The following is a 16,781-nucleotide window of genomic DNA, read 5'->3' on the forward strand; positions in this document are numbered from 1 at the left end:
GCTCCTGGGATGGCCCCAACCCCGCCGGTCGGGGAGGGGGCTCGGAGACTCACGCCTCCTCCAGCAGCGCCCCCTGCCCGGCCGGGATGGACCGCGAGGCTGACCAGGCTCCCCAGGCTGGCCCTGGGAGAAGCCCAGAAAGCGGCCTGTGCTCGAACCCCATCAGGCCTTTTCTGGCTTCCCATCCTAGAAGCTAGCGCCCTTCTCCACACAGGGGGAGAGGTAGGATTAAAGCAGGCAGGAGCTGCCGGCTCTCCCCCGTCTGACGCCTGCCTTTTTATTTTTCAGTCAGTTTGCTCCCAGGAAAGCCTTTTTGTGGAGACCAGGTAAAATGGACCTTCCTTTTCTGTGTCGTAAAGAACAGTGCCATCCTGTGCCCCGCGTGTCCGTGCACCCGCTTGGATACCTGCATGACGCCCCTGTGTGTGTCCGTGTGTCCGGACTCTGCCGTGGAATCTGTCCGTAACTGGCTCGTTTCTAAGGAAAACTCCCAGTCACTTCCGAGAGCCCCGGCTCCCACCCTCACCTTCCTGGGCTCGGGACCCTCCGAAATCGAGGCTTGAGGAGGGGGCGGGAGAGCAGAGCCGTCCCTCAAAGCCCCCCAGCCCCTTATCGGCAGGAGGGAGGGGCCGGCCGGGCAGGGAGACTCCTGTCCCCGCTCGGTGACTGATTGGGAAGTGGAAGGGCAGGGGCTGGGGAAGGGGGTGACTGGCCTGGGGAAGGGCCAGGGCTTGGAGCTTCCTGTCGCTGCTCGGGGGCGGTGTTAGAGCAGCAAGAGCGAGCCCCCTGCCCAGGTACGTTAGAGACCCCCATTTACTGAAATGCCGCTTTTAGGAGGAGGCAGCCCCAGAGAGGAGGGGGGGGGTCGGCGTCCCTCCCAGCTCAGGCTCCCAGGTCCCACCTCTGGGGTCATTCGGCCCCTGCCCCACCGCTAACCAGCCTTGGCACTAGGGCCACGCCCTGAGCTCTCTCTGGTTCTGACGTTTGGCAGTGAGTTCCCCGAGGAGGCGCAGAGCAAGGCAGCCTCCTGATCTGGAGGAGCCCGCGCCACGGGCTGGCGCCCGGGCTCGGGTTCTCTCACTCTGGGCCGTGTCCCGCACAGATGCCCACCTGGGGGTGGCGAGCCAGTGACCCCGAGCCCCCGCCCCCGCGTTCCGCTTAGCGAGGCCCCGAGCTCCGTGGGCTCCCCTTACTCCGAGCACGCGCTCTCCGCCGTGCCGGGCGGTGCCCAGTCGGAGCCAGCCGGCCCCTCTCTGGCCACGAGGCTGTCCTGAGGTACCTGTCTTGGACCACAGGCCTTCTGCCTGTGTTCCCGGGGAACCACTGGGCCCGCGCCTGTGTGCTCAGTGCCAGCGTGTGTGTAGTGCCGGTGTGTGCTCAGTGCCAGCATGTGTGTAGTACCGGTATGTGCTCAGTGCTAGTGTGTGCTGTGCCAGTGTTTATGTGTAGTGCCAGTGTGTGCAGTGCCAATGTGCACAGTGCCAGCATTGCAATGCCAGTGTGTGTGTGCAGTGCCGGTGTGTGCAGTGCCAATGTGCACAGTGCCAGCATTGCAATGCCAGCGTGTGTGTGCAGTGCCGGTGTGTGCAGTGCCAGTGTGTACTCAGTGCCAGTGTGTGCTCAGTGCCAGTGTGTGCAGTGCCAGTGTGTGTGTGCGGTGCCGGTGTGTACAGTGCCAGTGTGTGCTCAGTGCCAGCGTGTGTGTGCAGTGCTGGTGTGTGCAGTGCCAGCGTGTGTGTACAATGCCAGTGTGTATGTGCAGTGCCGGTGTGTGCTCAGTGCCAGCGGGTGTGTGCAGTGCCGGTGTGTGCTCAGTGCCAGCGTGTGTGTGCAATGCCAGTGTGTATGTGCAGTGCCAGCATGTGTGTGCAGTGCCGGTGTGTGCTCAGTGCCAGTGTGTGCAGTGCCAGCGTGTGTGTGCGGTGCCGGTGTGTGCAGTGCCAGTGTGTGCTCAGTGCCAGTGTGTGTGTGCAGTGCCAGTGTGTGCTCAGTGCCAGCGTGTGTGTGCAGTGCCAGTGTGTGCTCAGTGCCAGCGTGTGTGTGCAATGCCAGTGTGTATGTGCAGTGCCAGCATGTGTGTGCAGTGCCGGTGTGTGCTCAGTGCCAGTGTGTGCAGTGCCGGTGTATGCAGTGCCAGCGTGTGTGTGCGGTGCCGGTGTGTGCAGTGCCAGTGTGTGCTCAGTGCCAGTGTGTGTGTGCAGTGCTGGTGTGTGCAGTGCCAGTGTATATGTGCAGTGCCAGTGTGTATTGCAGTGCCGGTGTGTGCAGTGCCAGTGTATATGTGCAGTGCCAGTGTATGCTCAGTGCCAGCGTGTGTGTGCAGTGCCAGTGTATATGTGCAGTGCCAGTGTGTATGTGCAGTGCCAGTGTGTATTGCAGTGCCAGTGTGTGCTCAGTGCCAGTGTGTGTGTGCAGTGCTGGTGTGTGCAGTGCCAGTGTGTGCTCAGTGCCAGTGTGTGTGTGCAGTGCTGGTGTGTGCAGTGCCAGTGTGTGCTCAGTGCCAGTGTGTGTGTGCAGTGCTGGTGTGTGCAGTGCCAGTGTATATGTGCAGTGCCAGTGTGTGCAGTGCCAGTGTGTGCTCAGTGCCAGTGTGTGTGTGCAGTGCTGGTGTGTGCAGTGCCAGTGTGTGCTCAGTGCCAGTGTGTGTGTGCGGTGCCGGTGTGTGCAGTGCCAGTGTGTGCTCAGTGCCAGTGTGTGTGTGCAGTGCTGGTGTGTGCAGTGCCAGTGTGTGCTCAGTGCCAGTGTGTGTGTGCAGTGCTGGTGTGTGCAGTGCCAGTGTATATGTGCAGTGCCAGTGTGTATTGCAGTGCCAGTGTGTATTGCAGTGCCAGTGTGTGCAGTGCCAGTGTATGCTCAGTGCCAGCGTGTGTGTGCAGTGCCAGTGTATATGTGCAGTGCCAGTGTGTATGTGCAGTGCCGGTGTGTGCTCAGTGCCAGTGTGTGCAGTGCCGGTGTGTGCAGTGCCAGTGTGTGTGCAGTGCCGGTGTGTGTGCAGTGCCAGTGTGTGCTCAGTGCCAGTGTGTGTGTGCAGTGCTGGTGTGTGCAGTGCCAGTGTGTGCTCAGTGCCAGCGTGTGTGTGCAGTGCTGGTGTGTGCAGTGCCAGTGTATATGTGCAGTGCCAGTGTGTATTGCAGTTCCAGTGTGTGCAGTGCCAGTGTATATGTGCAGTGCCAGTGTATGCTCAGTGCCAGTGTGTGTGTGCAGTGCTGGTGTGTGCAGTGCCAGTGTATATGTGCAGTGCCAGTGTATGCTCAGTGCCAGTGTGTGTGTGCAGTGCTGGTGTGTGCAGTGCCAGTGTATATGTGCAGTGCCAGTGTGTATTGCAGTGCCAGTGTGTGCAGTGCCAGTGTATATGTGCAGTGCCAGTGTATGCTCAGTGCCAGCATGTGTGTGCAGTGCCAGTGTATATGTGCAGTGCCAGTGTGTATGTGCAGTGCCAGTGTGTATTGCAGTGCCAGTGTGTGCTCAGTGCCAGTGTGTGTGTGCAGTGCTGGTGTGTGCAGTGCCAGTGTGTGCTCAGTGCCAGCGTGTGTGTGCGGTGCCGGTGTGTGCAGTGCCAGTGTGTGCTCAGTGCCAGTGTGTGTGTGCAGTGCTGGTGTGTGCAGTGCCAGTGTGTGCTCAGTGCCAGTGTGTGTGTGCAGTGCTGGTGTGTGCAGTGCCAGTGTATATGTGCAGTGCCAGTGTGTATTGCAGTGCCAGTGTGTATTGCAGTGCCAGTGTGTGCAGTGCCAGTGTATGCTCAGTGCCAGCGTGTGTGTGCAGTGCCAGTGTATATGTGCAGTGCCAGTGTGTATGTGCAGTGCCAGTGTGTATTGCAGTGCCAGTATGTGCTCAATGCCAGCGTGTGTGTGCAGTGCGTGTGTGCAGTGCCAGTGTGTGTGTGCAGTGTTAGTGTGTGTGCCATGCCAGTGTGTATGTGCTCAGTGCCAGCATGTACTCAATGCCAGCATGTGTGTGCAATGTTAATGTGTGTGTGCAGTGCATCTACTTGGGGAGTGGCAGGAGAAGCTGGCACTGCCAGGTGCCCAAGAGCCGGCCCCCACTGGCAGCTCCTCTCAGCCGCCCCAAGAGAAGCAGAGGCTCAGAGCGCTCCTATGATGGCCCGGGCCCACTCTCGGCTCAGTGAGCCAACCTCTCCCCGGGCTCCTGCCAACTCCTCCCCAAGCAGAGCCGCAGCTACTGCGGCGCGGGCAGAGGGTGCAGGGGAGCGGGCACCGCGCCCGGCTCCCCCTCCCCACGCCACTTACTGTGAGAGGGCCGGGGCCGACCACGAGGGAGTGCCCTCTGGGTGACCGCGGGCAGCTGGGGGCACATCCTGGTAGGGCCCTGGCTTCTAAGGGGAGGCGGTGGGTCTAGATCCTTCAGGCTTACGTGTGCACCAAGTACACACACACGTCTGCACCTGCACGCAGCACACACATGTACAATGCACCAAGTACACACGCCTGCGCCCACATACATCACACATGCCTGCGCCCACATACATCACACACATGCACACATATGCACACACGCTTGCACCTGCACACCGCACACGTGTGCACGCACGCACCACACACATGCCTATGCCCGCACCTGCACACATGTGTACACATGCACCAAGTACACACGCCTGCACCCACATACATCACATGTGTGCACACGCCTACGCCCATATACACCACACACATGCCCACCCCACACCTTGGCACCCACGCCTCAGCCACCGAGCATCCTGGCACACACGCATGTATCTGTGCCCGCACGTGGCGCGCCCCCACTGACGGGCACAGGCGGCTGGCACAGAGCCGCGCCCGTGCTCACACGTGTCCTGCCGCCGGCCCGGACCCCCCGCGGGGCCCCGTTTGGTGCGTGTGCGGGACGGGGGCTGTCCCAGGTGCGCACGTTGCTCCAGGGCTCTGTGCATGTGTGTGAAGCCTCCTGCCCCCCTTCCCCGTGCGGCTGCCACTGTGCCCGCCTGTGCCCACCTGTGCCCGCTGACGGGCACCTCGAGACCCTCGGGCTGGGCTCCACCATTCGTTCTTCTCTCCCAGGAGGCTCTTGGAGGACAGTAGCCTATGCAAGGAGACCCGTAGGAAAAGGCAGCAGTTTAGGTTGGTATGGCCGCCTTTCTTCAGTGTGCTTCCCAATGCTGCGGGCACCGTGTGAAGGAGACGGGGGGCAGGGCTCGCTTGGAGCTGAGGGGCCGGGGGCTCCGTTTCATGTTGGGGGGGTCTCCTGAGGCAGTTGGGCTAAGTGACAGGCCCAGGGTCACGCAGCCGGGAGGGGCCCCGCTTGACCTCGGGCCTCCTGACCCCAGGACCGGTGCTCCGGCCCCCGCTCCGTCCACCGCCCGGCGAGTTTCGCTTCAGGGACGCCCACGCGGGCCTCTCGCTTTGGGACCCAGGCCCTGGCCGGCTTCGGGGCCTCCCGGGGCCCAGCGATAGGGCCGAGCCCCGGTGTCAGGGACGGGGACCCTGGAAGGAGAGCCCCCTCTCTGTGTCTTCTCCTGGCCAGGGGCTCGTGGGGGCAGCGCTTCCTGCCACAGTTAGTGCGGGGACGTCGGATCGGGCTTCTCGGCCTGGCCCTCGTGGCCGCGGTCACTCTGGGGGCCCCGGGACCTGTGGGGGCCAGAAGGAAGGGGGGAGGCCGAGGCCTGTGAGGGTCAGCTCCCATCCCCCCCAGCCAGGAAAGCCCCCCTGCCCCGCCCCCTTCCGCCAAGGGCAGGGCAGACACAGTGGCTGCCCACGGGCCAGACTTAGCCGCCCAGCTCGAGGAGCGACCCCGGGAGCCCTGAGGGAGGTTCTGGGTCTGCGCTTGGGGAGGCTGTGGGGGAGGACCTGGAGGGCAGGAGCAGGTCCTCTGGGCCCGCTGCCCACCTGCTCTTCAGAGCTGCCTGCAGGAGGCTCTGGGGGAGGTGGGGACCCAGGCCGCCCGGAGAGGGAGCCACCTTGCCATATACAAGGCCCGATGGGGACAGAGGCCTGGGGGGCTTTGGCCGTGGGGCCCCGGGGTGGGTGCCCTCTCTGCCCTCTGCCCCAGGGCATTTCCTGTGCCAGCCGTCAGGTGGGGAAGCTTGTCGTGAGAGCAGGCAGAGGGAACGGAAGAGGGCTTTGGGAGACTTTCAGGAGAAGCCCCTTACAGGACAGCTGAGATCCTCCCGGGGAGCCTGGAGGGCACGGCCAGGGGCCACGGGGGGATCGTGGCACAGCCTGGGCTCTCGCTCTCAGGGGCTCCTGGGCCCAGGCACCGATGTCTGCTCCTTGCTTTGGCTCCTATTTCTAGTGTTCTTCCGAACACCATTTAGAATGACTGTTACTACTTGGACTATAGTTTGGGGTCTCTCCGGAGCCTTGTTCTGGGCGGGACCCCCGGCGTGGAGCCCCCGCTACCCTGTTTCACCCAGAACTGGCCCGTTTGTCCATCGGTCGCTCCTGAGGGATTACCCCCCCCCCCCAGCCAGTCCAAGAAGGGAGTCGGCGTTTCCGGGGCAGAGGGCCGGCCGTGTTCTGTCCGTCTCGTGTCTCGTGCCTGTGACCATTCACACCCTTTGAGTCTCTGTGACTGACAGTGTGCGAGTGGGCGTGTGTGAGTGCGCGTGTGAGTCACCTGCGTGTGCTGATGGCGGATCTCGGGGTGGGGGGGCTTCCAGGGAAGTGGGCCCGGGCCCGGCCGGCGGCCCCTCGGCCTCCTGGGGTCATCACTGTGTTTCTTGTGCCCCCGTCACTGGTGGGGATCCAGGGGCAACCGCGATGGGTCGGGGAAGATGTCGGGGAGTCGCCAGAGCAGCACCGAGAACGAGCTGAGATGGCCCGACTCCCAGAGGCCGTGGAGCAGCACCGACTCGGACAGCTCCAGCCGCAACCTCAAGCCGGCCATCACCAAGACCGCCAGCTTCGGGGGCATCACGGTGCTGACCAGGGGCGACAGCTCGTCCAGCGCCAGGAGCGCCGGCAAACTCTCCAAAGCAGGTGGGTCCGGCTGAGGGGCTCCCCGGCACCCGACGCGCTCTGGGGTCGAGCACTGCCACCTTTAGGTTTGGACCACAAAGGAAAGGGACGATTGTAAGCGTCCCGGCTGCAGAAGCCCGTGAGCCCGGCCGTCCCCTCTCCCTCCCCTACACACAGGGGGACTCTCAGAGCTGTGAACCCGACGGATTCCTAAATAGTGGGAAATGGGGGAGGGAACCCAAGGGAAACGGTCAGGGGCAAATCCTGAGTCCGGGGGGCACGGAGGCCGCGCCCGCTTGCTGCAGATGGAGCTCGGGTAAGGAGTGAGGAAGCCGGAAGGCCAAAGCTGCGTCGCGGCGGCCGTCGTGGCCTCGGGTTCTCGGGGACCCCTGAGGCCCCCAGAGTCGGCGAGCGGCGGATCCCTCTTGCTGGCTGCCGGGCAGGCGCCCTCCCCTCCTTCCACACCATTCTGTCTTTCCTAACTAGCAGACTCATGTTTCACCATAAAACGGAGCTGGGTTCCGCCCTCGGGCCCCGGTGGGACCCTCCCTTCAGAGAGCCCGGCCGGGGCCACACTGGCTTCCAGAGCCCAGAGTTCCTTGTAGAGTCCTTGAACTCCTGGAAACTAATGGAACCGGAGGCTGGCGCACAACACCCCCGGGGACGGCGAGTTCTGGAGATGGGGAACTTGTCACACTCAGAGAGGTTAATGAGTTTTAAATCTGGTTAAAATACCCAAATGAAGCCCATTAAATGGTGGCTTTTAAAAACTCAGCACAGCCAAGAGCTCTTCACCACCGTGAGTTAATGTGCCGCCCCCCCCAGATGGAGCCCCTCGGCACATGTGAAGCGCCTCCCCAAGTCTCTGGGACACGCGTGACGCGTGGAGCCGCATGTGCTGGGAGAGATCATCGGGAGCCCTAAGTGCTCCGGGGAGGGAGAGAGAGAGAGATATTTTTAAATCTAAGTGTTTCATCTCAAAAGCTTGTCAAGGTGCAAGCAATAAAAGTGGCTTTCTTTTTTTTCAAGAGAGAGCAAGATAGTTTGTCAAAACAAATTCCCATTTTCTTCCAGTGGCTCACGAGGCAGAGCCATCAGTCTTGCTGCCAAAGCCCTGGGAGATCAGAGAGGGGAAGCTGGGGTGTCGTTGCCAGAGCGGGGAGGCCCCCCCTTCTCGGCCCGGCCGTGCCCTCGCCTTCGGCCCTGGCGTCGTCTCGGAAAGAGCCGCCTTCTCCCTCACTGGGGCTCCAGAGCCCTCTGCGATGTCTAATGGAAGCTACGTTGAAGGCCAGATCCCTGTCTGGTTCCCCAGGAGATCCCTTGGCTAACATCCCAGCCCCCACTTCTTCTTTTGGAAGTCTTCATTAGAAAGTGACGATTTTGTTCTTCCTCCCTTATTTTTCCTGACTAATTTGTTTTCTGGGTTTCTATGTGTGCATGTGGGGTGAGGGTCTGGTGGCTACTCTTCTTCTGGAGTGGACTGTCTTGGATCTGAGCCTTTCCCCTCTCAGCCCTTTCCTTTAAACTTATTGTGTGTGTGTGCATGTGTGTGAGAGTGTGTATGAGTGTGTGTGTGAGTGTGAGTCTCTTGTGTATGTGTCTGTGAGTGTGTGTGAGTCTCTGTGTGTGTCTGTGAGTGTGAGTTTTGTGAAAATGTGAGAGTGTATGTGTATGAGTGTGTGTGAGTGTGTGTGTCTGTGAGTGTGTGTGAGTCTCTGTGTGTGAGTGAGTGTGTGTGAGTGTGAGAGTGTGTGTGAGTCTCTGTGTGTGTGAGTGTGAGTGTGTGTGTCTGTGAGTGTGAGTGTATGTGAAAATGTGAGAGTGTATGTGTATGAGTGTGTGTGAGTGTGTGTGTCTGTGAGTGTGTGTGAGTCTCTGTGTGTGTCTGTGTGTGTGAGTGTGAGTGTGTATGAGTGTGAGAGTGTGTGTGTCTGTGAGTGTGAGTGAGTCTCTGTGTGTGTGAGTGTGTATGTGTCTGTGAGTGTGAGTGTATGTGAAAATGTGAGAGTGTAATATGTGTATGAGTGTGTGTGTGTGCCCCTTTGTGTGTGTGTTTGCCAGTCTGAGGATCCATTACCTATAGTCCACGTGCTGTCAGTTCCCAGATCCCACACCTGCTTAACTTGGCGGTCACCATTTCCTTTGCAATGAAGCCCCTGTGATTACAGATTGGGGGGCCTTTTGCCAAAGCAAGTTCCCTAACTCCCAGGACATCCTTCCATCTGCCCGGCCCCCACAGCTCCCGTCACACTCTTAAGGGAGCGCGCCTCCCTGCACTCGGACAGTCCCGGTCCCTCGCCTTCCCCACAAGTGCCATCGCTGGCTCGGACTTCTCCATCTTTCTGGTCCATCTGCCACCTGTGGGCAGGCTAGGAGGGATATTCCCATCATTCTTTCTGGCCCCAAGCAGTGATTCCTAAATTCAAGCACATAGTTACGAGAGGCAGTGGGCTAAAGGAGAACATGGAGTCACTTAGGTGCTTTGACAGGAAGATCCCCGAAGAACAACAGCCCTGAGTCTCCTTGTTTCCCGGCTTCTCTCCTCCAACTGCTTCTCCAAAGCCTTCCTCTCTGCCTTCTGGCCAGTTCCAAGGCAAAGCCATGGTCCTGTTCCTACAGAGCTTCTGCCGGCCTTGAGAAAGTTCATCCTTTCCCCAGTAGGCCTTTGCTGGTGGGAGATGGCAGCTCAGAAAATGGCTTTGGCCTTGGACCATCCCAGCTCCAAGCCAGATCTGGACTCGGGAGGGTGAGTCTCCCTACACTCTGTCCCCTGCGCCACCAGCTCCTGTAGAGCATCATCCAGGAAATCCTGCTTTTTCTTTCCTACTCCTTTCATCAAAGATAACCTCAACGTGTGTAGATCTTATTTTTAGACTTTAAAAGTAGGCCTGTAGGTCAGTGGTTATTGATGTTCCTTCTCACTTCCCCTGCCTTTCATATCATTTTATTTTCTGCTCTCGAGTCACAGTAGAACAGCACGGAGGAGAGATGGCTTGGATTCAGGAGGGCCTTATTCAGATTCTGCCCTGGAACTTGCTAACTGAGCGGAGCAAGTGCTGGGGAGTGATCTGGGAAGTCGTAGCCTTCCAGGGCACTGAGCCTGGCTTGGAAACCACATCCCCCAGGTATTTCTGTGACCGAGCCGGCCCGGGGCCTCGAGCTTAGCAAGGAAAGCTGAGTTCTCTCTTGCCTTTGGGCTGGCTTTCAGTTTTTGGTTATCCCTTTTTTTCATCCTTACCACTTGGTTTACTCCCTTGGCAGAGAAAACAAAAACAAAAAAAAGGTGAAGGTGTTGCGGTTCTTCCTGACTGCTCTAAGTTCTCAGCATCCGTAACTTTGAGCACCAGTACTTTGCCTTCTCTGGGCCTTGCTTCGGCCCCCATAGCAGAAAGCAGACCTTGCTCTTTAGAACGCATCCCCAGTCATTTCTTACTCTGAGCTGGAGGAGCCTGCTAGAGCTCACAGCTAGAGCTTCTACAGAACTCAGCCGGTCTTTTGACCTTATTTTCATTTTCTTATTGAAATGTCAGTCAGGCCAGAGAATCCCCTGTGCATTCACAGTGTGTCTTTGATTGGGTGCTATCTTTTTCACATTGAAATCGTTTTTGTTGGATTGTTTTGCAACTTGAGAGTTTTATCCCTGAACTTTGCTCAGCCTGGAACGCTGCTGCTCATGCTTGCTCTGAACTCTGACATCTAGAACCCGGGCTAGAAGAGACCCACTCTTCTCTATCACCAGCCTGAAGGCAGATCAGTCACTTTCCCAAAGACAGCTTAGCTGATCCTTGGTGGAGGGGGCCAGGCTCAGAATGCACAAGGATCCTCCTGCAGCTTTTTCCCCTAGGGAAGGATTCCTGGCAAAGCCCCTTGGACAGAACGGAGTGGGTGGGAATGCTTCTGCTCTTTTCTCCTTTCTTAGGCACTAACCCAGGGGTTAGTGCATAACCAAAGGGGTCTGACCCTATTGTCGGAGCCAAAAAGGGACTGGGGAGGCTGTTGAGCTCGGCCACTTCGGCTTACTCTCGAATGCCCGTCTCTTGCCTAGAGTGACCGTCACTTGTTTTACCCAAGATCCCACAGGGTATCAATGGCAAAGCCAGGTCTAGGATGGATAACAATGCGTGCTAATTATTATCATTTCCCATATTGTTATCCATCCTGTTTTATCCCTGTTTTACAGTCAAGGAAACTGAGGTAAAGTGACTTGCCCAGGATCACACAGATAATGAGGGAGGGAGGGAGATTTGAATTCAGATTATCCAACCCCAGGGTCAGCACTCTGAGCTGAAATCATTAGAGGGTCACTGACGGCAAGCAATTGAAGATTTGAAGGTGAAAGGAGCAGCAAGCCAGGCCCAGTGTAAGGGGTTCTGCCCCCTTCCCAGCCCCCATAGCACATTGTGTGCCTGTCACTTATTTAAGCAAAATCTCTTCTTCATGTCCAGCCCTTCCTCGGAGCTTGAAAATAACATTAGTTGCTCTGTGCTTTGCACTTTAATGGGCACCGAGAAATGCATTATTAAAGATGGAAATCAATTGTCCAAGGTTAATAATTTAACAATTCTCTGGAGCTGCAGTCTTTCAAGGATGACATCATCCACATCTGCAATTACTCTTTGGATCCTGGAATTTTTCTCAGACACGAGGCTAAATTTTTAATACAGAGGACGGAATTCGGGGCAGGTCACTGCCTGGACCGTGGCCAAGGCTGTCCCGTTCCCATTCTCCCCGTGTCTGCTGACAGAGGCAGCCCCTCGGGAGCCCTCCCAGAATCCCCTGGGGGGAGCCCCCACCCCTGGTATCGCTCCAGAAGCCTCCTTCCTGCCGGTGTCCAGCCTGCCCCGTGGCTGATCGCTGCCCCCAGACTCCCTTGTTGCCTTTGGATTTCCTTCTCAGATTCCCAATTGTCAACAGGTACCGAGTCAGTGTCGCTCTGGCTGGTGGGAAAAGCCAGTAGGGCTCTGATCTTGGTCCTCCCAGCAGGCTCCCGACTAGTCCAGGGCCCACTGAGGGATGTGACTTGGCTCCCAAGCAGGCCCTAGGAGAGGAATTCTGGGTCTCTTTATCCTGGGCCTTTGGGCACCAGTGAGAGCCCAGCTCAGAAACCCATTGGAAAGTGCATTGAAATGCCACGATTACAAGGGAAACTTGCTGTGTAAAATGTAGCATTGTATCTTTTTATCTCTAAAAATACAATTGGCGCTGAGCCGGGGCTTGAATAAGAGGATGCTGCAATTTAGGAATTAATCCCAGAACCTCCTGGAAGCCGGGCCTGAACCCGCTGCTCCTGGGACGGAGACTCGTATCCACTCCTGGCTTCTCACCTGGAGCCGGGGCCCTTCCTGCTTAGAGCCCCCCCGCCTTCTGTTTGATTCTTCCCTCCTGCTCTTACAAGCCGGACATCCATTTTCCCATCCTTCCAGACCACCATAGTCTGGTGGAGCCATTCCCGAGAACCCCGACCCCGTCAGGTGATTTAGGGGCCTTCTTGGTCGTCACTGCAGCCTCACTGAGTCCAGCCCCAGCCCCAGCTGAGGGAAGCGCGTTTCCAGGGAGCCGGGGCTTTGCCCATGGTTGGGGGGGGGGAGGCTGGGCTCTAGGCTCCTCCTCCTTCCTCCAGGTCCTCCCCTGCACCTAAGAGTCTCAAAGCCCCGCAGTGCTGGCTCTCCTGGGGAGTCGGAGCCCTTAGAGGAACTCAGACAGCTTGACATAAACCTAGCACAGACCTGCCGTACACCTGCCTGGTGCACACCTGGTGCACACCTGCTGTAACCTAGTGTATACACCTGCTATAACCTAGTGTACACACCTGGTACACACCTGGTACATCACACCTGGTACCTAGCTGGCGCACGCCTCAAACCAGTCCATGTCTCCCCATTTCAGGCTCGGAATCTTCCAGCAGTGCCGGCTCCTCGGGGTCCCTGTCCAGAGCCCACCAGCCTCTCCAAAGCGGCCCCCTCCTCCCTGGGGGGCCCGCCCCCTCCTCGGGCAGCGGGGCCTTCTCGGAGAACCAGGCGGGCAACGCCAGCTACATCCTGCTCCCACTTGAAGCTGCAGGCATCCCCCCGGGCAGCATCCTCCTCAACCCCCACACAGGTGAGTGACTTGGCCGTCCCCGGAGCCCTCGTGGGTTTGGGAGGAAAAGTGGGGTGGTGCGAGCCGCCGACGGGTGGGGAGCGACGGCCGCCTCCCCGTGACTCGGGCTCCCTCCCGCCCAGGGTCTTGAGCTTGTGTTTCTCTCAGTGGGTCCCATCCAGCCTCGGGGGGCTTTCCTGCCCCGTAGGAGACGAGGTGCCCGCCCCCGCTTTGAGAGAGACAGAGGCCCAAGGGACACCAGCGCAAAGGGCGGGCCCGGCAGACTCCGGAGGCCGAAGCAGGCCTGGGTGCCCGACTCTGAGGGCTTTGGATTTGGGAGAGAAAATGAGGGGAAAGTCCCAGCCTGCACTGGGAGTCGGGTTTGGCCCGAGGGTTACTTAAATTATCCAGTCTCGTGAATATGCAAAATCTGGAAGCAAACTCTGGGCTCTGGGGGGCAGATTGCTCTGGGCTTTCCCTGCATTTAGCCTGGAAAAGGAGGCTCTGGGGGAGGGGGAGAACGACCCTCCTGGTATCAGACCTTGGAAGAGGAGGAGGAGGAGGAGGTCACTCTTGTCCCGAGCTCCTCCTCGCCGGACGTCTTTAGGGCTAGGAAATAGGTGGTCCAAAGCGCTCGCCTTCCAATCTCTTCCAATTCTCAGTTCCTGCTGTTACTGATCTCCAGGAAGGCCCCAAACTGTGAGAAGTATAAAGCTTTCCCCATGAACAGATGGGGGGGGCAGTGGGGGAGCATGTTGAACTGAAGCATTTGGATCCCCTGGCGTGGTCTGATTAGAGCTGGGAGACCCTGCAGGAGTCACCTGGTCCAATCCTCTAATTTTACAGAAAAAGAAACTGAGGCTCCAGAGGTAAATGGCATTCGTCCTCCCTGCTAGCCCCGGGACTCTGCCCCCTTTGCGCTGCACGAGCCCCCCTTTGATTGTTCCTCCGGCTCTGTCTCCTCCCAGGCTTCCTTGCCCGCACTATCTGTGGGGCTCCCTTTGCCTTCCCAGCTTTGCTGCCTTTCTTCAGCTTTCCCGGGGCCAGTTCCCTGGGCACCTTCCCCAGTGTTCCCCTCTTGCCTCCAGTGCCCATCCCCCCCGCCCCGATCTTGGGGCGCTCAGGGCCATCTCGGTCTCCCCCAGCTCAGCCTGGGCACCTTCATCGACACGGGCTCCCTTCTGGCTCCGGGCTCCGGCTTCTATTTTCAGAGTCCCTGAGTTCTAGCCAGTCTGGGGGGCTTCTGCCCCAGCTCCCCACTCCCAGCCTGTTGCCCTCAATCATCAGCTCGGCCAGTCCTCCCCGATCCCGGCTCATTGACTCCCCGTTTCTCCTTCCATTGACTGCTCTGGGTAACTCTGGGGCTGCCGAGCCTCCTCCGGCTTCTCTGTTGGAGTCTGGGCTCAGGATGTGGATTTCCTGGGACTCTCTCCGTCCTTAGGCCGCCGTCTTCCAGGCAGGACCTGCTCCCCAGGGGCTCTCAGTGCCACTTTTCTCCAAGCCAGAAACCCCTCGCGCTGCGCTGGCTGCCGCCGGGTCAGGCCCTGGCCCTTCCTTTCGGCCACGGGGTCCCCGGGACCCCCACAGGCCCTCTGAAACGGGGAGATGCCCCGGACCCCAAAGGCTTTACCGGGGGGGTCTTTTCCACATTATATCTGCAACTTGAGGGCATCCATCCAGGAAGTTCCTCTCTTCCTTTAGAAGGCTGGGGTTCGGGAGGTGGCGCCCCTCAGACCATGTAGTCCTGATTCTACGCTTGTTCCATGACTGTGTGCACAGAGGGACGCGGGGTCCGAGGACTCTGGCCCACTGAGCTCCGCCGCCCGCTGCCCCGGCGGCTGCCACGTGCTGGGCTGAGAAGCTGCCCCCCGGGGCTGAGAAGGACGTGGTGCGTCAGTCCCCGGTGGTCCCGACCACCGCGTGCTCAGTCTCTGAGCCCGGCCCGTCGGAGGACCCAGAGGGCTTCTGGGACTGCCGGGCCAGCCGCCATCCGCCCGAGCCAGATGATCCATTCCCAGTGCAGAGGTTTCAGGAGATGACTGTCTCCAAAGAAACCTGTCCAGGTAGATGCATCTAGGTGGCCAACAGGTGTGTCTCCACCCTCCAGAGGGAGGTAACTCACACGTGGTAACGTTCCGAGGGAACAGCAGCGGGTCTAGAGACGAGAGACGCAAGTTCAGATCTGATCCCTGACGCTATCTACGGCCGTGGCCAAGTCCCTTAAACGTCACGTGCCCCGGTTTCCCTGGGCCAGGTAGCCTCTGACGCCGATGCTCTGCCCCGGCTCTAAGGAAGCTCGGGGAGCCAATTCAGGGCCCCCATGTGCACGTTGGGTCGGTTCCCCCCCAGCTGGGCCTTTTATTTCGTCCCCCGTGTTTAGCAGTGTCTGGCACCGAGTAAGCCCTTGGTCCTTGGTGACCAACTGAGTGACTGACTAACTCCCTGGTCGGCTCAACACCGGATACCCACAGGTGGGGCCCAAACTGCCCCGTGGGTGCTCGTGGCCGAGCAAGGAGGAGGGCGGAGCCGCAGCAAACCTCCCCCGGCCACGTGACCCAGGGGCCTCAGCTCCTTCCATGTGAAAGGGGAGCCCCCCCCACAGCACTGCTGGGCGCGTGAAGCCCCTCCAGATAATCTGTGGGAAGCTCTTCCCCAGCCTGGAAATCCCGGCTCAACGGCCGGGCAGATGTCAGCACCATGGAGAGGGGTCTGGGCAGGAGGCCATCGGGGAGGGCCCAGAGAAGGGGCCTGGGTGGGAGTGGCTCCGGGGCAGGAGGCAGGGAGTGCTCCCTAACTGGAAATCGGCCGGACCCTTTGGGGCTGCCCCGGCTGCCCGGCAGGTGACTGCAGCCCGGGTGCGGGAAGCCTGCAGCCCAGCGGCCCTGCCCTCCGGGGCACCCGGCCCAGAGATGCATTAGGCTTCTGGTAAGACTCCCAGGGGCCGGGCCAATCGTTTGCCAGCCCTTAAATTGCTATTGACTCCAAGCCGCTCCCGGCCGGGCGAGGAGTGAGCGCCAGGGGTTCCGAGTCGCTGGGGTCACCGGGAGCAGGTCCTTCCATTTGAGAAGGCTCCGTTACCAGGAGAGCCTCCCAGCGGCCTCCGCTGCCCCACCTGGGGCTTCCTGGTCTGAGTCATCTCTTCTGCCAAGGGGGAGGGGCGACGAGCCCACCCTCACGCTGGCCCCTCCCGTTCCAGGCCAGCCCTTCGTGAATCCCGACGGGACGCCGGCCGTCTACAACCCCCCGAGCAGCCAGCAGCCTGTGAGGAGCCCAATGGGGGCCCAGCCCCAGCAGCAGCCGTCCCCCCAGGCCCCGCAGCAGGTGCAGCCGCCCCAGCAGCAGATGGCCCCCCATCTGGTCACGCAGGTAGGGGAAGCGGGGCCAGGCTGGGACGGGATGGGGGAGGGGGCGGAGGTCTCCCCCTCGCGCTCTGGGAGACACGGGTGGGCCCCGTGCCCGGCTTTAGGGGCAGCTGGTGGGCGACCTGCTACAGCAGCCACTCAGCCCCTTTCTGTTGGTGACCCTGGACGAGTCACTTGCCCCGGGCTGCAGTTCCACCAGCTGGACTCGGAGGCCTCTGAGCCCCTTCCGGGTCTGGGATTTTGCTCCCCATCCGCAGCTTCACGAGCCCAGGGGCCTGAGGGGCCCCCTCCCCCAGGGGCTCTGCAGCCTCTGCCCGAGGGCTGCTGGGAGGCAGAACCCGCCACCTGCTCTGGGGAGGGGGGATGGGAGGTGGAGGGGGGAGTCTGGGGGGCGGGAGACGGCTCTCCCTTA

At 59.9% G+C, this 16,781-nt stretch overlaps 1 protein-coding gene across 1 annotated transcript in view; it reads left to right on the plus strand.

Annotated features, from left to right (window-relative positions):
- Positions 1-16,781, plus strand: part of ARPP21 (cAMP regulated phosphoprotein 21) — a 157,975-nt gene that overhangs the window by 106,338 nt on the left and 34,856 nt on the right. The window contains 5 exon segments of the mRNA XM_051977361.1: positions 289-326; positions 5,034-5,093; positions 6,721-6,950; positions 12,816-13,028; positions 16,204-16,373. Of these exon segments, the coding sequence (XP_051833321.1) occupies positions 289-326; positions 5,034-5,093; positions 6,721-6,950; positions 12,816-13,028; positions 16,204-16,373 (711 nt within the window).

This window comes from Antechinus flavipes, chromosome 1 (genome assembly GCF_016432865.1).
Source record: "Antechinus flavipes isolate AdamAnt ecotype Samford, QLD, Australia chromosome 1, AdamAnt_v2, whole genome shotgun sequence".
NCBI lineage: Eukaryota > Metazoa > Chordata > Mammalia > Dasyuromorphia > Dasyuridae > Antechinus > Antechinus flavipes.